The sequence below is a fragment of the Acanthochromis polyacanthus genome, chromosome 17, assembly GCF_021347895.1.
Source record: "Acanthochromis polyacanthus isolate Apoly-LR-REF ecotype Palm Island chromosome 17, KAUST_Apoly_ChrSc, whole genome shotgun sequence".
Taxonomy (NCBI): domain Eukaryota; kingdom Metazoa; phylum Chordata; class Actinopteri; family Pomacentridae; genus Acanthochromis; species Acanthochromis polyacanthus.
In genome coordinates, this window is record NC_067129.1 from 8,662,893 (window position 1) to 8,684,007 (window position 21,115).

A 21,115-nucleotide genomic window follows, 5' to 3' on the forward strand; every position below is an offset into this window, starting at 1 on the left:
CATGTATGTTATAAAGCAGGAAGACCGGTACCTGCTGTGGCGGCTCTGATTGGTCCAAACCAGACAGCCGTTAAGGTCACGTGATATTGCCGGACACGGATGCTGATTAGTGGATTGAACTGCGCTATCAGCATCTTCAATACATCCTTTGTAGCATCCACAAGCCGTTCAAAATTGAGCATTATTATTATTGTTTTACAGCGACATTCATCCGAGATGTGACCCTCCCTGCTGTGAGTCTACAGTTCTTGTGGAGGAAACAGAGCCACTATATAGTGACTATAGTTAGCATCATGCGCTGTTAACGGAACGGTCGCTGAGCTGCAGCCGCTCTCCTCTCCTCTTCCACCAGTCACCTCCGCCCTGTAGCCGCGATGGCAGGCACTCTGTTCCCACTTTTCGCCGTCCTTCTGGCAGCCGTTTTGGCCGTAGGAGACCCGGAGGGACCCGCTCATGTCGACGGAGCTCCGCCTTCAAAAATAGGTAAGAATATCAGTGTGTTAAAACATCGGAGCCGACCGTTAATTTAGCTAACGTTAGCATGCAGTGTGAGCTAATCTGACGCAGAGGTAATGATGTTTGGAGCAACTCCTGAGTGTTTTAATAGGTAGACATTTATTCAGAGATGTCCTCATGTTGTGAAATACACATGTATTCCTGTAATGTTTTTTTTTTTTAATCTTTAAAGCAGTGAGCTGGATAATATTGCGTTAGCTAATATTTTGTCAGCAGTGGCGCCTCCAGAAATGTTTCATGGGGTGGCCGGTGGGTGTCATGGAGAATTTTGGGGTGGCACGAAAAACCAAACAAACCCAAAACTCAATTTCAGACACACATGCTGTAGTGTAGAAGCTTTTTAGTGTCTTTGTTGCCGTTTTCATGCAGTCTTCTTAATCAATTTGACAGCAACTGAACATGTTGGCTTCCTGTTTGAATGAGTACATCAGTCATTTTTCCATGAAAGATGCAGGACAATCCAACTAAATCGGGCCTATTAACATTTCTGTATCACTTTTAATGAGTCTGCAGTGATACTAATGGATAGGCATGCACGCTTCAAGTGATTTAGGCTAAGTTTTTTCAATATTTCAGCACCAATTTTGGACCATAAACATCACGAAGGACGCCAGAGATACATTTTGGATGCCAAAATCACAACACACTCCTCTCATTTTCTTTGTGCTACAATTTCACATTTACAAACCTAAATGTTCATAAAATATAACATCACTGCGGTGAAAACTGAGATTAACAGTTCAGATTAAGTATACTCACCAATAGTAAATTTAATCTGTTTTTTCTTTTGACAAAACATTATCAGAAGGCTAAGTTTAGTTTGCTGCCCCCAACTGTTTGTATGAGTTTTTCCTCTGATATTATCAAATACCTGCAACATCAAACAGCAGCAGGATCCATACAAGCATCAAAACAAGAGAGATGTGCCTGCTAATGTCAAAATGTCCTTGGGCAAGATACCTAAGCAAAAGTTGGTGTGTGAATGAGAAATACACTGCAAGGCGCTTTGAATACCACAAAGCTAGAAATGTGTTATATAAGTGCAGGCATTTAACCTTACATTTGCTAATTCCATCTTACATCATCACATTTTAACACATTTGCTGCTTGACTATCATCAAATTTTTATCATTTGAAATATGGATATTTATAAAGAGACATTTAAGATTTATGTATCAAATACTTTTCAATTTTTGCTTTGCTACAATTTATGCCTCCTGTGAGCCAGCTTTATATTCACCTGATAACGTGTCCAGGTGCTGTCGGCCTGCTAACACACATCACCCGAAGAGTGCCACAATTAAACTGACACTTAAAGAGTTTTTGTCCTATCAGTAAATACACAGCTTGCAACATCCGTGACCATTTTTTGTGGAGTGTCATAATGATTCAGTTGAATATTCTTTGTTGAAATTTACCATCTTAAAATGACCGACATGTTTTAAAATTTGTGCCTCGCCTGCATCAGTAAAGTTAGCTTGATGGTTAGCATACTCCTGTGGTTCAGTACTGAATCATATTAGTTACAGATAAACCCCATAGTTCCCAGTACAGTATTAAACGAACACTTCCTTAAAGACAGCATTTCTCATCCTCAGTCCATCTGTAGATACTGTTTGATAAACCACTAAAAATTGCAAAATAATACGAAACATGTATTTTTAATCACTGTGTGTGTAGTTTGCTTCTTTATCTTCTTGATACACATGCTCACTTGTTACTGTTTGTACTGATGCCATTTCATGATCACGGTAGGGCCTATTGTGATTGTAAAATGTCTAATGCACCTTATGTAGTCTGATACAACTACTCTACAATTCTACAATTTCATTTAGCAGATGCTTTTGTCCAAAGCGACGTACAACACAAGCAAGAATTCAGACATAAGGAAAAACCTGTAGTAAGTGCAAAAGTGCTTCGAGTGCGATTGGTCAAAGGTGCTGCCATCAAGTTGCAGAAGAATTGCCCCCCCCCCCCCCCCCCCCCCTTCTTTAAATTTTTTGTTTTGTTTTTTCAACTTTTGTCAGCGCTAAATAAGTGCTGGGTTTTGGACCACCTGACTTATTTTACCCCTAAGGTGGAGTCGGATCAAGTCCCTAGGTGTTCTCCACACAATTGAGTCTTCAATTGTCTGCTGTCTTACTACTTGTCAAAATCACTTTAAATCACCTTAAATCACTTTAAATCACACTTGAATTTCCCTCAGGATTAATAAACTATCTATCTATCTATCTATCTAATCTATCTGATCTATCTATCTATCCATCTATCTATGTCTTTAAACATCCACACACAACGCAGTAAATTCTGCATGCCTGATTGTCATTAGATTAAAGACACATTTATCTTCTAAGCCACACTCTAACTTTCACTTTCCTCTTGTGTTCCAGCGGTGGTCGGGGCAGGGATAGGAGGCAGCGCCACGGCCCATTTCCTACGGCAACACTTTGGCCCGGAAGTCCAGGTAGACGTGTTTGAGAAGGGTGAAGTGGGAGGGCGTCTTGCCACTGTAACCGTCAATCACAATGATTACGAGTCTGGAGGCTCCATCATTCACTCCCTCAACCTCCACATGCAGGAGTTTGTCAAACAGCTGGGTGAGTTTATTTTTAATGCAGATTGTAATGGTCTGGTTGTATATTCACTAGTCAAAAGTCTTTGAATTAATTATGAATGATATTTTACCCTCTGCTCATATTTGTCAGTAGGTTTGTCAATGTCACTTTTTAGCAAGTACCAAGGGAGGATTTTCTTTTCTTTAAATACTTCGTTATACTTCCTGTCCTGTTTGACCAAATACAAAATCCCTCCGTATTAAATCCCTCTCTGTGTGTGTTTGTCTTTTGTCTCATCCTGTATTTGCCTCTTAAGGTTTAAAGTATCGGCGCAGTGTGGCGGGAAAGACGGCGGTTTTCAATGGAGAAGAGATGATTCTGGAGGAGACGGACTGGTATCTGTTGGACCTGTTCCGGTTGTGGTGGCGCTACGGCATCAGCTTCATACGCTTGCAGATGTGGGTGGAGGAAATTATGGAGAAATTTATGAGGTAAGCCAAAAAGATCAATGCCCCGTTTTGTGTTTAGTCTCAGCAGCTGCTTGGTGTGCCGGGTAGCAGACAGGATGTAGCTGTGATGCAGCTAAAGGCGGCTAGATGCTGCTCTGTCAAAGTGTTATACATTTGTTGTAGATGTCCAGCGTGTCTCTGGAGCTGCATGGAAGGCACTCATTAATGTGACTGATGATTGTTCATATTTTCTTCCACATTTTCCTGGTGTCAGTAATGGTACATGATCATGAGAATAACATTTAAATGTCCTCATCTTTTACTGATACCCAACACATTTACATTTAAGGTCCAACAAAGGTTTTTCCTGCCAGACTTGTTTTCTCGAACACAAAATGAAGCATAGACTGTGCTGTGCAGTTACTGAAAGCTGGGCTAGGCAGAAATCTGGAAAAAGGCACAACAACAGCAGCTCCTTCCTCTCTGTTCTAAGGACAGGCAACAGTTCATGAGCCATCCCAAGAATCTGTCGTGTCATTCAGCTTTTAATACAGCTGACATGACCATATGTGCCAACTGACACAAGATGTCTGTCATTTTTTTCTCCCATCTAAATTGCTTACGAACATAGACATAAAATTCTACCAGTTATAAAGAAAATCTACATCAACATATGTGTGTGAAAATTCAATTGAGTTTAACTTCAGTCCTTGTCACATTTGTCGGGGCATCTAGAGCTAATTCTCCCTCTGATGCAGTTTCTGATAGAAAGGTTTCTGTGCATCAAGCACACTATATGCTGCTATGGTCGTATGATGACATCACTGTTTGCTGATTTTATTTTTACTCCACTAAGGAACGTGGAGGAGTTATGTGATAATCAGATTATGTGAATTCTTCCTTCCTTCCTTCTGTCTGTGCACAACATTACTCAAAAACGAATTAACGGATTTGGACGAAATTTTCAGAGAAGGTCAGAAATGACACTAGGACCGCTTTATTAGATTTTGGCAGTGATGCGGCTTATAGTCTGGATCCATGGTTTTTTTAGGGGTTTTCCATTGATATAGCAGCATGGCATCACTGTAACCATGACAACAAGTGAACACTACCTCAGCTGCCTGCTGACGATCACATGATTGCGATCCTACTAAAAATCTACCGCTGCCAACCTATCGGAAATGATCTCGGTGCTCTCTCTCATCAGGATCATTCCTTTCTCTTTTCATCACGATCCCTCCTTTCCCGTTCATCCCGATCCCTCCTTTCTTGAGTCCCATCAAGTCTGGCCTCCCTACATATTTCAGTCAGGTGATTCAGTATCTGTACATAACGTACACATGCAGAACACACACACCTGTGCACAGCGCAAGGTCAGGGAATGAACAGTCTAGACAGAATCCTGCGCTCTCTGAGTGATTTTCTTGTTTGTGTGTATTTTTAGTGTTAATATCTTATACATTTGCTGACATTTATTTGATCCTTCTGATGTTCTATGAATTTTACAGAGTTTTTCATTGGATGGGTACAGGTGGGCATCTGACAGTATGATATGCATGCATGGCTGAGTCTCAGGTGATATGAGTGTGTCTTTTTTTAAAAATTTTTTGGGTTCCTTGAGCAGTTGGCAATGCTGGAATAGGGCCTTTTCCTCCAAGATTATCTGCTATTGAATCAGGCTTTCCACAACCTGAAGGGACGTGCGCACACATCTGGATTTGTAAAGTGGCCAATAGGGCCCACTCTCTGTGGAAAAAAAATATGATTCTCCCATTACAAGCTAACTTTTATTAATCCAGGAAACAGAAACAAAAACAGGCATAGAATTCTGGTTTCCTTTTGACCTCTTGAGTTACAATATGCTGAAAAGTTATGATGGATTGTGAAGATGTCTTTATTCTGTGATGTCAAGAAATTGCTGCCTGCCCCAGCTTTAGGACAAAATAAAAGCACAACGCTGCCTTCTGGTGTTACATTCGGTGGGTAAAGCCTATTTTGTGCTGTTTATTATTTTGTATGCCTCAGGCATCTGCACCCATAATCACTGCACAAACCTTGACTCATTGTGTGTCTTTCAGAGCATGAGGTCTGCATAAATATAGACAGCCATCTGCCTCAAATTTTCCAATGAAATAATGAGCTACTGTGATAAAATTCCAGCTCTCCTAATCTTTCACAAACAAAATAGTGTAAAACAACATAATATTATTTCAGATTCCAGGCAGTGCAGAACCTCACATGAGTGTCAAATTTAGCCAATTTTCCAAATGTTTTGCCTTAATTATGTTTCCTTGACAAATAAACCAGTCTCCTCCTTCAGCTCCATTCACAGACCTCTATTTCCTCCCTCTGAGAATGATTAATCTCTATATCCGTTTGGTCTTTCTTGCCTTCTCTCTAAGTCAACTACAATAAGCCTGTGTATCCCTCTGTCTGTCTGTTTGGTTATGCACAGATAATGGCTCAGACATTTGTCTCAACTTCAGACTACAAGGAAATAAAGATGTTTGTCCATTTGTGAATGTGTCTGTTAAGTTAACATTTCATCACTGTGGTTTGTCTGTGTTTCTGCAACAAAGGATCTACAAGTACCAGGCCCATGGCTACGCCTTCAGCTCAGTGGAGGAACTGCTGGACTCTCTCGGGGGCAGCGGCTTCATCAACATGACCCGGAGGCCGCTCTCTGATTCACTGCTGGAACTGGGTGTGTCGCAGCGCTTCATCGATGAGGTCATCGCACCTGTCATGAGAATCAACTACGGACAGAACGTCAGCATCCCTGCCTTTGTAGGTCAGCTAAGTGTGAAGCAATAAGCAGTAGAGAGGGAGGGAGTGAAGCGATCATGAGCATTGAGGTGGCAGGGTGGAGAGCGACAAAAGGAAGGCTGCGATGGTGAATTTAAGGCCAGTTACGAGCCGAGCACCGACGGCACGGCTGATGTAGGTCAGGACAGAGGAAAGAAAGAGGAAAGATACAGGAAACGAGGATGGGAGGAGCTGGGAGTCGAGAATAGAAGAGAGGAAAGCAAGGTGAGAAGAGGGGGTGGCCTGTGGGAGTGAGAGAACAGGAAAGTGTGTAGGCAGCTGATAATTGGTTTATAGCACTTGGCACTGTCTGTTATAAATGAATGTGTGTGTTTCAGGCGCTGTGTCTTTAGCTGGTGCCCAGAACAACCTGTGGGCGGTAGAAGGAGGCAACAAGCTGGTGTGTTCTGGCCTGTTGAAGATGGCTGGTGCTAACCTGCTGCAGGCTCACGTCAACTCCATCGCCCCCATCCACTCAGGTACTCCACCCTGATGTTAATGAATGGGATCCTGTCGAGCTACTAATCCGGTTACATTCAGTTTTGTGAGAATTCTTTTGTCAGTAAGGGGTGGTCCAAAGCGGAATTTTAGCCCTCTGACCAGTGAGAAGCTAACAGACTGTAATGTAAAGCAGACAGGGACCAGAGGGGACAGAGGGGTATGACATGGGGCAACTGTGGCTCAGGTGAAGACGGTGGGGGTTCGATGTTGGTGGTTCGATCCCTGGCCCTTCCACGCTCAGTGATCCTGTTGGCATTTGTGCACCTGAAATTGTAGCTCAACTGCTGTTGGTGTGTCATGGCCTGAATGTAAACATTGTAAAACACTTTGAGGAAACTTGCCAAGGTTAGCAGGTATTATACAGTTGTGCTCATAAGTTTACATACCTTGGCAGAATTAGTAAAATATGTACCATTCTTTAATGAAAATATGAATGATCAGACCAAACACAGTTGTGTGACAATAAATAACTTTGTCTGACCGATAAACCTAAATTGAAGAAAGGTTTTTTTTTTTTTTGATGATCAAACATATTTTCTAAAAAAAAAAAGCACAATATTTCACATAATTGGTCAAAGTATATAAACTTATGAGCACAACTGTGAGTGCAGATTTGCCATTCACCATGCAGAATGCGCCTAAACCAACTAGCAATACACTCAGTTATTAAATCTCTATTCATTCAGTCCAATCTGAGCAACGTAAATATTTACATCTAAAAATTACCGGCATTTGAACAATGACTGTTTGTGTTTTTTATGTTGGACAGGTGTTTTCTCTCTGAAGTTTCAGCTTTAGAAATGACACATTTGAAATTATCCTCTGAAAACAGTGACCTCAGATTGAAACCAGTTTCATATTTAGTTTTCAAAGTAGAACATTTCATTGCTTAAAATTCAGTGATATTTAAATGTCAACACAAATTATTTGGCACTGATTAAATTTCCCAGATGGAATTCAAGTTGTTCAAATCCTTGTCCAGCAGAAAAATGCAGGTTTCTTTTCTTAGATTGTCGTTATTTTTGTTGTTTCGTGAAAAGGCATCTACATGACTGTTAGCGCTCTCAGCTGCCTCTGAAACTCAGCTCAGCTCCACCCCCTGACATCCAAATCACACTTTCAGCTTCAGCTCCACCTTCAGTACCACAGTGCTGTCGGCTCTCACTCAAAGACTGCTTTCAGGTACCGTTTACACGTTTCAGCTCATTTTTTGTGATTGTATTTAGTATCTGTATCAAAACATATGTCTCCAGATTGAGAGGAGACGTGTCAACACACGTTGTCTAGCAGTGGTAGCTTGATAAATGGTTTAATCATTGTCATCTTACAGCAGCCCAGAATGAGTACAGCAACATCTAAGCTTTGACTACATTTTTATTGACAGCAAAATTCCAAATATTACCTGTTACCTCTGGAGAATTGCATTACTTGTTTTTCTAGCATGTCTATTTGATTTTTACATCGAGTTTTCAGAAGTTTGATAATATTTGCAGCAGTGGAATTCTGCAAACATGAAGTTATTTTTTGTAAATAAAAAATATCAACACAAATTTTCCTGTTATGTTTAACAGGAATTTCAGTGATTTTTGAACCATTGAAAGAGAATAGCTATTTACTATTTACCAAAGCAATAGGTGGGAATAGAATTCAGTTTGTAGTACAGCTTTAAATCTATCGAGGAAATTAGTTCTATGAAACATTTTTTCTCTCTCATTTCTGTGTATAACAGACAAACCACTGAGAGATTAGTGCTTCGTTCACTCCACAAACGGCAGTGCATAAAAGAACAAAAGCAAAAGCAGCAACAACGACAAAATCCAAGTTTAGCCATGACATTTTATCTCTGTACTTTCCAATAGAATGAATCCACAGAAATAATAAAACATTTTTGTCGCACATTTCTCAAGTGTTAAATATTTATCATGCTTTGTATCATTGAGAAATTACAAGAAATACTAGAACATCAATTTTCTTTTTTTAGACAGTAAATAAATCTAAAATATGCGCATATCATTAGTAGATTCATTTTTTTATAGCAAAGGAAACTATTTCACTATTTGTTTGGCAAAATAAACTACTAAAAATTAAAAAATTATAGTCCTAACCATAAAGACACCCTTAAACAAATCAGATGATGACGCACAAAAAATTTACAGTTCAGTACCTCCTGTCTACTAAAACTCACACAGCTCAATAGTGGCAAAAACAAGCACTGAGAGCTTCTTTTCTTTTCCTGTCACTCCATGACAAACATGTATGCTGTTGTTCTGTAGATTAAATATACATTTGTCAATTTGAGGCAGGAAAAAATATTCTTGAGTGAACAACATTTTTTTAAGATTTTCTTTTTAATTTACAGGGATGGGAATTTTCCGTGGATCCGCGGATTTCATTTCAAGTTTGAACACTTTATTGTCGCTGATACTCCCGCGAGATGGTAACGACGTTAACGATAGCTTGCTAACGACGTTAACGATAGCTTGCTAACGACGTTAACGATAGCTTGCTAACGACGTTAACAAGCTGTCGTTCGATTGTAAACGGCCCAACAATTGGAAGTCGCTGCACCGCCACACGCTGCGCCGCCGCCGCACACATCACACACCACACCACCACCCCACCCCCCGTCCACGACTTTCCGCTGGAATCAGAACTTGCTGATCCCATCCCTGAATTTAAGTGGTTTTTTTTTTTTGTTTGTTTTGGTTTCCCCCGAGGGAGAGCTTTACTGGTCTGAAGGTCCTCCTCTATCCAGTCGTCAAATAGGTCAACCTGGACCAGTATCTTTTGTAACGATGTTTCTTTAGGAGGAACTCTTCTTTTTCGTACAAAATCTTTTGGAGCCAGTACCACTTTCTCTTTAGTCCCTGTCACTGAGATTTTTAGCCATTGGTCACTCAGAAGAGGCTTCAGTGTGTCCCTGGCCTCAGATACAGCTGCAGTCATTTTCTCATAGTACTGCACAGTGAAGTCATGGCTGCTGGGTGATTGTGTAGTTTCACTCAGATGGGTCAGGGAGTGGTAGCTGTTGAGAAAATGGAGGTGATCCTCTGTTGATGAGAGCTTCTCTCGTTCTGCGTCCTTCCTTCTCAGCTCAGTGATCTCCTGCAGCAGCTTGTCATGCTGCTCTTTGATTTGACTCTCATCGGTTTTCTGCTGGGATCTGATCATCTGCTTCACTTCAGAGCTTTTCTTCTCAATTAGATAGATCAAGTCTGTGAAGACCTTGTCACAGTCGCTCACGGCTTTATCAGCAGACACACCAATGGCCTCAAACCTTTCCTGGAGCACCTTCACATTTTTCTCTCTATCCTGGAGTCTCTCTTGAATGACTTCCGGTCGACTCCGAGCTCCTTTTGCCTCTCAGCCCTCTCTGCTGCAGCTGAGACTGTGACATGGCCTTTATGTTCATCCATGGCGCAGAGATAGCAGATACACTGTCGATCAGTGCGGCAGAAAATCTTCATCACCTTGTCATGGCAAGGGCAAATGTTCTCCTGAAGCTTCGAAGTGGCATCTATGAGCTTGTGCTTCTTTAATGGAGCCATGCTGAAGTGAGGCTGGAGGTGCAGCTCGCAGTAAGAGGCCATACATGTCAGACAGGACTTGAAGGCTTTCTGCTTCCTCCCATCACAGAAATCACAGGCCACGTCTTCAGGTCCAGCATAGGAGTGATCAGGAGAAGCATCCAAAAGGCCTGCTTTCTTTAGCTCCTCCATTAACTTGGCTAACATGGTGCTTTTCATCAGGACAGGCATCGTCGTGAACTGCTGCCTGCATTGAGGGCAGCTGTGTATTTTTCTCCCATCCCAAAAGCTTGTAATACAGCTCAAGCAGTAGCTGTGCCCACAAGGAACAGTCACCGGATCATTTAGAAGTTCCAGGCAGATGGAACAGCTCAGTTTTTCTTCATCCAGCAGAATTGCAGCCTGCGCCATTTCTCGTCTTGAGTGAAGTTAAGTTTCCTTTTCTGTTACCAGAGTAAGGCTGTCCCTGCGTGTTCAGTGATTGGCAGTGGATGGGGATGTCAGCTGTTGAAAGGGGAGCTGACCAGACTGTAAACAGGGAGGAGTGGTAAAAAATCCATGAAGGGGTGCTGTTTTAAAGCAGCGGTTTGTCCTAAAACCTCATTAAGTGGGTCAATGGATAAGCACAGAAGCACACTTTCTGTTATTCCTCAGGCTTTCTATTATAGATTCTTTTAGCACATAACTCATCTTGCAGCTTTAAGGAAACTCTTACAAATTATATAACAATGCGTACAGCTCCATCTTGACTGGTGTGCTATGTCCTTTGGCAGCGAGTTGTCAAACGTTTTTTACAAAATTCATAAAAATAAACTGCATTAGTAACTCCTATCAAAATTAACAGGAAATCGACCAAACGACTGCCAAAGACCATGTAGCTGCTATACTTTACAGTAGAAACCTAATTCAAAGTTCAAACATCACAAGGCTTTGAATATTATTCGTCTAAATCCATGTTTCGACATGTTTTACCATTTTTATGCTGTAACAGTTTACGTTTTATACATTTTTTTTGTAAAATTCAGAATTTTCAAGTGGATGACATCATGTCTGATTATTATGTTGTTGTTTTTTTCAGAAATCACCTCAGAGCTCAAAGTGCACCAAACAAAACTCTCATTGAGTCCAATTAAATCTGAGCCTAAAAAATTTTGTGTGAATCTGCCACCAAATCCATTATTACCCAGTACGCATTTTAATATACATCAGTGTGAAGATTGTGTGACTGACTGATTTTGAGATGTGAGTGTTTGTTGGAGGGATAATGCCAAACATGGCTGCCTCCATCATTAATGTATGTTGTTATAGGGGCCAATCTCTGGCAAATCACCACAATGTTATTACCAAAGTCTTGATATATGTTTTAACATGTTCTCCCGTACCCCTTGTACACTACACTATCAAAATAAATGTTCTTAAATGTTACCAAAGACTTACAAGAGACTCATGGTTTCTCCCTGTGTAAGACTGTCACAACAAAATCTCCATGATGTCAAAGGTTTGAAAATGCTATTTCTTTCTGTCTCTCTCGCAAAAACTTATTGATGTATAGACTACCTGCATGCTTGGGTTCACTTTCAAGATAAGAGTTGATACCCAGTAACAGAGCTTAGTGAGAGTTCTATTTTAGCCTTGATTTTTTTTCTTTTTTTAATTGTAAGTCTCAATTCCACAGCCTACAAAAACACTTTTACTTACAAGGAGGCAACAGTAATCTGTGAAATGCACACACTTTCGAAGTAAAAGCTCAGAGATTTTAGGAGGGACCATAGGGTTTGTGAAATATAGTGGCTTTTCAAAATAAAATGTGCTTATCTATATTATACCTTCTGTATAATTTTAGCTGGACGTATGAACTTGCAGAAGCTTCATTGGCACGGTTTTCTAGTTTATTCTTCGAGTAAATACTGACGCATTATTACTGAATGCATTTACTGGAAATTGTCCCCAGTGGAGTATACCACTGTTGCTTGTAATAGCAATGAACAAAGCAGTTCTTTCAATAAACTTGACATATTTGTCATCTTTCATACACTACATGTAATTGCTTTAAATTTAAATTAAGAACTGAGTTTAGTCTGTAGTGAAACCAAAGGTAAAATAACAATTTGGCCCCAGTGGACCACAATGCAAAACCAAAGCTACAGAATGTTTTATGTTATCTTATAGCCACAGCTTAATGACACAAGTTCAGGTCTGGGCGTTTGCAAAAGTTCTCGGAAATGTAGGAATGCGCTAACGATACTAAAGTAAACAAGGGCGTTTAAGGTTCAGTGGGTACATTAAGGAAGTAATTTCTCACAAAGAACGTACAGTATAGGAATATACATAAGAGCATAGGAATGTGTGAGGGTGGATTCTTTCCTTAGTTCAGCATTTGTATGACTCATGTATAAACATCCATGTTTCAAATACATTGAAAAGTCTCTATATACTAAAAAAGCATCTTATTCCCAAATTGTCATTTACCATCTGGTGTCTAAGCGTACAAAACTGATTCTTCCTCAGCATTTGTAGAAAAAATACATACTTGTTTTTCCAGAGTGTCAACACTTATCTGTGGGCACAAACATCTTGACATGAGAAATGTAGCAGATGCTTCCTGACACCTGTTGGTGGACACCAGTGGACTGATGTAGATGTAGCAGAGTCATGTAGTATCGTGCTGTCACTGTGTTGTGGCTCAGTCCACCTGCTAAGGGCCAGTGATGATCAGGCAGCTTTGTCAAACTCTCTCACGTAGCATAAGTAAACGCTGGTGTGGTTCAAATGAGAGAGCGCCATCATCTACGGTCAGCAGCAGCTTTAGTAACCTTCACAATTCCAGTTCCTGTGATCTCTTGTGAAGCCAACTCGCTGCAGGTCTACATCTCTTTCTCTTTCCGTTAACCATCCCTTGAATGATTGTTGTCTCAAGGCAGCGATGTCTGGTAACGTGACCAAAGGAGCTGAGTTTCCTTGTGATAATGTTAGTGCCGCAGTTTTTTTTCGACTCCGAGTTTGTTGAGTACAGATGCATTTGTTCTCTTGTCTGTCCATGGTATCCTCAGGATCCTGCAGTAGAACCACATTTCAAAAGAATCCAATCTCACTTTATCTGCTGACTTCATAGTCCAGGATTCAGAGCCATATGATGCCACTGCAAAGGCTGTTGATCTCAGTAGTTTGACCTTAAGGGTTGAAGGGAGTTTGCTTTTGCACTACACGTCAGACCATTGTAAGTCTTCTTTTGATCTCTTGGATGCAGTTCCCTTTTACGTTGATGACCGAACCCAGGAACTTGCTTTGTCTAACATATCGTCAAAAATCAATTCTCGATCAAAACTTAGTCTTCTAAAAGTTTTCAAGAAAGTCTTTTCGCGGTCGTCAGAGTCTGATGTGAATAATGTTTATTTAAATTCGAGGCTGTAAGAACAAACATGAGCAAAATGTCAAGATTTTAACTAAATACACAAAGCATTACATGGTCTTATATACTCAAACAAACTTCTTCTAAACACTCCTCTTCCGTTCTAGAAAACCACAACCCATCGTCTTAAGACGCAATCAGGATGTATTTGATGTAATCGTACCAAAAGTTAGACCACCTCCTCTTTTTTTTTTTTAATCTCTGCTAGGCTGGCATTATTTCTACTTAGCTCATTGTGACCTTGGTTTCAACTCACGAGTGCAGACAAAGAAAGGCCATGCACTTCCAGTCTCATACCTTATATGGGCTCCATTGGCTTCTGTTGGGTTGCTGCTTTCCACATGATTATTTAGCGTACTCGTTTGGTCTTCTAGTCTTATCATTGTTGGTGCTTAATTTTGATTCACACGTCCCATTTGTCTAATTTTACCATTTGTTCAATCTTGAAATGCCACAACCACTGATTGTGTGTATTTCTACTACAGGGGAGGCGCTACAGTACCAGCTGAGCTTCACTACGGCAACAGGGACGGGATCAGAGCTGTATGACATCGTAGTGCTGGCGACGCCACTCCAGGCCAGTGTTGAATCTGGACTCCAGTTCCAAGGATTCACGCCTCCCTTTGACGAGCCGCCCGGCAACTATCACAGCACTGTAGCAACCATCGTCCACGGCTACCTCAACACCTCTTTCTTTGGTTTCCCGGACCCTCGTCTGTTTCCATTCGCCAGCGTCCTCACTACAGAGTCGCCTGATCTGTTCTTCAACAGCGTGGCCAGCGTTTGCCCTGTCAATATCTCAGCGGGATTCAGACGTAAGCAGCCACAAGAAGCTGGAGTCTACAAGGTGTTCTCACCACAACCGCTGGACAAGTTGCAGCTCAAAACACTCTTCAGGTCAGAATTTCCTTCCTTTATCAACAACAGGCTGCAGCTAACTGTTATTCTCAGTACTACATATTTTGCTGATCTTTTTGTCACTTTACCATTTGCTCATTATTGTTTTTTCCGAACCTCAAACCGTTTCACATTCAAGAAGTTAAAACAAATGAATTTGGTGGGGAATTTTTCCTGCAGTTTTTTCAATAAACAATTATCAAGTGGTTGTTTATCAAATTATCGGCTAATTGCTAGCAACTCTTGTATTGACCAGTTAGGAAATATAAATCCTTAAGATACATTTTGCTCATTTGGTGTGATAGGACAGTATAATGATATGTAAGGAGCACCGTGGGGCTTTCAGCTGAATGTTAATATGCTGACATGCTTTTTGCCATCTCAGTGGTACATATGCTAGCATGCTAATCCTTGCTAGTTAACACTCAACACGATGTAAAACTGCATCTTCCTAGCCTAGCCGCGCTAGACCCAGGTTTGAAGACGCAAGGGTCTAGGAACTCTCGACAGGGAGGGAGGCGGGCTAAAAGGTTGTCTTTCAAATCACTCTGCAGCAATTGGGTAGGTATACAACCAATCAACGCAACGAATAGGCTGACGTAGTTCCTAGAGCGCCGGAAATCAGAGGATGCGGGAGTTTGGTGAAGCTTTATGTATACAGTCAATGGGTGAAGCTCAAGTATATTACAGACATGTTAACAGAAAGATTATTCAGAGTCGGTGCTAATGGAGCTCAATGACTCTTGTCGTTTTTGTTTTCGACCCTGGCAGAGAATTAAATTTGTTGCCGTGGGTTGTCTAGCGCGGCTAGGCTGGCTGTTTCCGGTTGCCTCTGTCAGAATCGTCGCGCCTCTGTCGTCACTTAGTTACGCCCGCCTTCTGACTCTACACTTCATGGTGATTCGTCGGCCAGTTTTAGGAGCATCCAACCTCGAGGCTGACCGAGGGTAACTAGACTGACCCTGGCAGAGAATTAAATTCGTTGCCGTGGGTTGTCTAGCGCGGCTAGGCTAGCATCTTCCAGGAATTTAGTTAGTTTTGTAGGTTTGGTCATAAACCTAAGTACTGGATGAAGTGAAATTATGTCCTGATGATGATATTTTCTGAAAAGTTAAGGGGTCATGGAAAGCTTATAATTCACCTTGAGAGGAACATGAGTGTGTGAATCCAATTTCACAGTGATCCATTGAGTTATGTTATTACATTTCACTAAAAATCAGCAAAGATTGCAACATTATGCCAGAAGGAGTTTGCTTAAATATTGCATGTATTTTGTGAGACGCCAAGTGGTACATCTGTCTACACCCTGGTTCAATGCTACAGTATTCCTTTGTTTTCTTTAGCTTTATCAGGCATCTTCAAACTGGATCAACTGTTAGCATAATAGAAGGGCATTTTGTAACTTGGTTTGGAGCTGTCTGTGAAAATCTATTGTGCATGTTATTATATCATGTGATAACTTGTATTCTTTGAAATTGGGAAAAAAATATTAAAAAAAAAAAAAAAGCTCTGTCATCACAAGATTTCCTTTTAAAGCAGATTTTCTTTCTCTCCTGTATGTCTTCACCTCAGGTCGTACTACTCGGTGCAGGTGACGGAGTGGCAGGCCTATCCTCGCTACGGCAGCAGCCAGGGACTCCCTCCGGTGGAGATCCACCCCAATCTTTACTACCTCAACGGCATCGAGTGGGCTGGCAGCGCCATGGAGATGAGCTCAGTGGCTGCCAAGAACATCGCCCTGCTGGCCTACCACCGCTGGAACAGACAGACGGACATGGTGGACCAGAGGGACCTGATGCACAGGATCAAGACTGAACTTTGACCTGGTCACCCAAGATGCTGTTCAGCAAAGAAAGTATGTGAGGAATGAAAGAGTTTCTGGGTAACTATGGAACTTTTCACTCTACTGAAATTTGAGCCAGAGCATATTATGGTACAATTTTTTTAGAGTGTGCCTTTTGAGTATTCTCCAAAGTATTTAGGACACATCCATGTAACATATTAGTTTTACTACATACATCTAATATACCGAATCAGTGATATACAGTTTGACCCAGCATTCTGCAGAATATACAAACATGATTAAAGAGAAAACCCAAATCAAGGCACCATTGAAGACAAATGTGATCCTGCACTTCTGTCCAAAGGCCAGTTTAATTTTCTAATACTTTCAATCTGTGTGCCAGTGGCATTGCAGATAAATGGGACATGTTGCAGTTTTGGTTTGGGATCCGTTACCAGTGCTAATTGGTAGTTTCATCCAAAAATTCTGCCGCAGGAAGCTTTGCTTTGCCAAAAAATAAGAAAACCAGGCAACCAGCTGATGTATAGTGTGGATGGTGAGTGGACTGCTAGGAGGCGGTTTGTTGAGTTGAAGTCTGAGGTTCTGCTGCTGCTCCATGTAAATAAATGATCCTGAGTCCAAGCCAAGAAAACGCTCAGAAAACAAAACGACGCAGCTTTCAGATATGACAGAAATCAGTGCAGCAACTGATTTAACTCCACTTTTAGTCTGTCATCTAATCAGAACTGCAGCACTTTCTGTAAACCTAAGGACTGTTAATGGACTTTCTGTTGGCACCAGTGAGATCTCATTAAAGTGATCTCAGTGGGATTTTTGTAAATTAATAAAATAATTATTCAGTGACTCACGGTGGTGGCCACTGGTGCTATGCTCTATTGCCCCTTTCATCAGACTATTTCATTATCTCCCCTTCCTGCTGCTTTTGTTGCATAATCCGGCGGAAAGAATTTTTTTCAGGGAATGGAGCCAAACGGCTTTCACACTGGACTGAATAAACGCAGAGGACGATGACACTTGTTATTTCCCCTTTTCTCTCAAGCCTTAAAGCCTTGTTGAGATCCGGCTTTTCTATGAGGGATGGTAATCTTGCACAAACATATATGAAGATGGCGTTGGACACTCACTTCCAGAAATGGCAAGAAGAACTAAATAGATGGTGTGACGACACAAGAAGAAACCACTGACTGTTGAATAAACTTGTAAGACGAAATGCCTTGTTTTATTATGTATTTATAACAGATGTGGACTAAAATGGATTCAGAAAAACCTTAAAATTCGAGAACTGAAAACCTCCAAAGGACTTCAGTTGATGGATACTTTGATTGTGTCAAGTGGTGAGAAATTACCACATCTTTTTAACATGAAGGACCTGTTTTAAAACTCCGTTGTGGTCGAGCTGAAATGAAGACGGCTCATCTTTAAGGTCTGAACAGCCGACCCCTCTCTGTTTTCTATTAAAGGCTTCAAGGTCAGCGGCAGCTTCTGTATGTAGAACAACCAAATATTTGTAGCAATAGTACCTTTATGATATGCGGTTAAAAAAAAAACAATAATACACAATTCAGATGCAGACCAAGCAATCCCAACTCAAAGTTCACTTTTAGAAGCTTTCAGCTGTATCGCACAGTTCATTCAGTTGTCAGTAAGCTGGATCCCGAAACACCTTTTAGGTTTCTCACGTGTCACTGCTAGAGGTTGTTCAAAGTAGTGGGATATGGTTGAAAGTTCCAGATAAGAGTACAATTTGAGTCGGGATTATTTTGCCAAGCTAGTCTTTCCTGGGTCTGAGAGGCTCTTGAGTACAAAGAGACATTTATAATTGTATTACTAGCAAAAATAAAGGTGGAGCCTATATATATATTACAAGGGAGTTGGGGGATCGGAAGGTGAAGTACTTTCAACAGTGTAAAAATACTTCATTACAAGGGAAAGTCACGCATTTAAGTATCCTCAGCAATATTTACTAAAGTGTAAAAGTAAAAGCACTGCAATAAAATGCCCTCTGTCACTGATATGACGTACTAATACTGATGAGTTTATGTGTATACCGCATTTTATTGTTGCAGCTGGTGGAGGTCATTTGAGCTGTTTCACATATAAATTTTTTTATACGTTTCTGTCACTCGTGTTTTTTCTTTTGTGAAATCTCAAATTATTTTACCTCTTTGGACCTAATGGATTATCAAAGAAATCATATTAAACATTTCAAAATAAATATCTAAGTGGAACAATATTAAGCAGGTTGCTGAACACTGATTTTTTTTTTATTGTTTTGTTTTTTTGTGAGAGATTATAGGCAAAAAGGTTTTTAATAACCACTGAAATATGCTTTAATATTGTGGCGAATATAATTTTTTAATGTAAGATTTTTGCTTTCAAACGCAGCAGTGAGGGCAATGAGAACAAAATGCAATATTTTTCTCTGAAATGTGGTGGAAGAGAAGTCTAGAGTGACATAAAACAGCAGCTGAGTTAGATATTACAACATCATAAGTGTTCCAAGTGTTCATTCTCTATACACCGCTTCATCCTCACCAGGGTTGCAGGAGGTGCTGGAGTCTATCCCAGCTGACTCGGGCGAAGGCAGAGGACACCCTGGACAGGTCGCCAGTCTGTCGCAGGGCTACATATACAGACAAACAATCACACTCACATTTACACCTACGGACAATTTAGACTAATCAATTAACCTCAGCATATTTTTGGACTGTGGGAGGAAGCCGGAGTACCCAGAGAAAACCCACGCATGCACAAGGAGAACATGCAAACTCCATGCAGAAAGATCCCAGGCCCACCCTGGGATTTGAACCGGGGATCTTCTTGCTGCAAGGTGAAAGTGCTAACCACTACACCACTGTGCAGCCCTACTCTGAACATGTGGTTACATTTTAAAAGCCTGAAATGTTTGCTTCTGTATCTACTAACAGAAATGTGATATTTATTTAAACTACAGACTCCCAACAGATCATGTTTGACCTTAAAAATAGTGTCCTGACAAATCGCCCTAACTCAAGGTCCTCTTGCTAGTTTTTTTTTTGTGGAAGTTTCCGCTGCAGCTCGGCGTCCTCTGAATCTTCAGTTATCGTAGATCGACAACCTGAAACAGAGCAAACTCCATCTGCTGATAAAGATACTGACATATTTTGTGAAACAACAATTTTTGTGTGACTGTTTACTTCTAACCAAGCAAATTTCTGCAAAGCATGTACGAACATATTGTATTTTACCTCTTTGATGCATACTATAACAGCAGTTTCAATTGTGTGGATTTTCCTGACTGTTAATAAAGCAAAAATAATAGCATTTTATTGTATTATGAAGACTGATTTTCTTCTTAATTTCTCCAAGACATTCAGGTTTTATTTAATCTCTATTAGAAGAAAATTGACTGAAAGTGATTTTCCTTTGCTCATGTTCATTCATTTCAAGTATTTCATGTATTTTTCTCACTGAAATGGGGAGAAAAAGAAAAATTTGACGGAATGTCAGACTGCACGCTGTTGTTATGTTTTGCTCTATCATATCGTCTAAATCTCCCTGACAGTGCATGTTGACATATTTATTTTTCTGTCTGCACCCAAGCAAACTGCAGTACTAACAGGAAAAAAGAGGTTCTTTTATGTGATCCATGGAGGCCCACGTATGAAGATTTAAGACGTGTGACACATGATAGGACTGGAACATTTTCAGCTGATACAGATTCTGGTGACATGACAATACTTCAAATATCTAATGATAGAGGCAAATGAACAGAATAACTATGCATGTGATGCTTTTATCTCAAAATCGATGGGCGATGACTGCCAGTCAACAAAACCTACTTATAAAATGTTGACGTCTTCATAAACTCCCCCTGAACAACACCTAACACAATGTCTGCCATCTGCTCTGAACATCTGAAAATGAGATTAATCTGTGAAATGGACCTTCCTCCATCTTGCTAGTGTATAAGTAGTATGAATTCTCGCCTGTTGTAGGTGCAGATTACGGTGTTGTTCTGCCAAGATCACCACATGGATTTAAGTAGGTAAGAGCTTTCCATTGGATAATTACTGCAGTGATGAATACGTTTCAGCTGCAACAACTTATTTAACGATGCCACAGTGAATGAGTGCCATACTCAAAGCTAAAACAAACACAATTGAAGAGGATTTGCAGGTTTGATTGTCTTATTGAGTCTACTGTTTCAGGTTCAGCAGGTGGACAGTCTGGGGGAAGAAGCTCCTCCTCGTCCTCTCTGTCTTTGTCTCCAGGCAGCAGTAGCACCGCCTTTCTGGTCTTTAACTTGCATCGTTTGTTGTACATGCAGGTTGGGGAGGGTGGTTCTGATGGTCCACTCAGCCAAGTGGACCATCCTCCTAAGGGCCAAGAAGTGCTGCTGTCCATCCAGGTGGTGATACTCCCAGCCACAACGCTCTCGGTGGTGCAGGTGTAAAAGTTCCCGAGCACCCTGAGAGGGAGCTTGAAGTCCCTCTGGCGTCTGAGATGGTAGAGACACGGTGGAGCTTTCTTCACCAGGTACTTAAAGCTCTCCACCTCTGTGCCGCTGATCTGAGTGGGTGGTATGTCCTCTGCTGCTTATTGGTGTAGTCCACAATCTGCTCATCTGTGGACCTATTGGGGCGGTATGCAAATTGTAGGGGGTACCGGGA

General features: G+C 41.0%; 2 protein-coding genes across 2 annotated transcripts in view; one reads left to right on the forward strand and one right to left on the reverse strand.

The window, feature by feature from the left end:
* Positions 1–21,115, reverse strand: part of LOC110959222 (protein-tyrosine sulfotransferase 1-like) — a 149,811-nt gene that overhangs the window by 24,475 nt on the left and 104,221 nt on the right. The gene's annotated exons all lie outside the window — the stretch shown is intronic.
* On the forward strand, positions 80–19,766 carry LOC110959225 (prenylcysteine oxidase-like). Its single transcript, XM_022206010.2, has 7 exons — positions 80–483; positions 2,907–3,113; positions 3,388–3,562; positions 6,100–6,311; positions 6,664–6,804; positions 14,248–14,659; positions 16,232–19,766. Exons 1-7 carry the CDS (start codon positions 375–377, stop codon positions 16,479–16,481), a joined length of 1,506 nt encoding a protein of 501 aa, XP_022061702.2. The 5' UTR covers positions 80–374; the 3' UTR covers positions 16,482–19,766.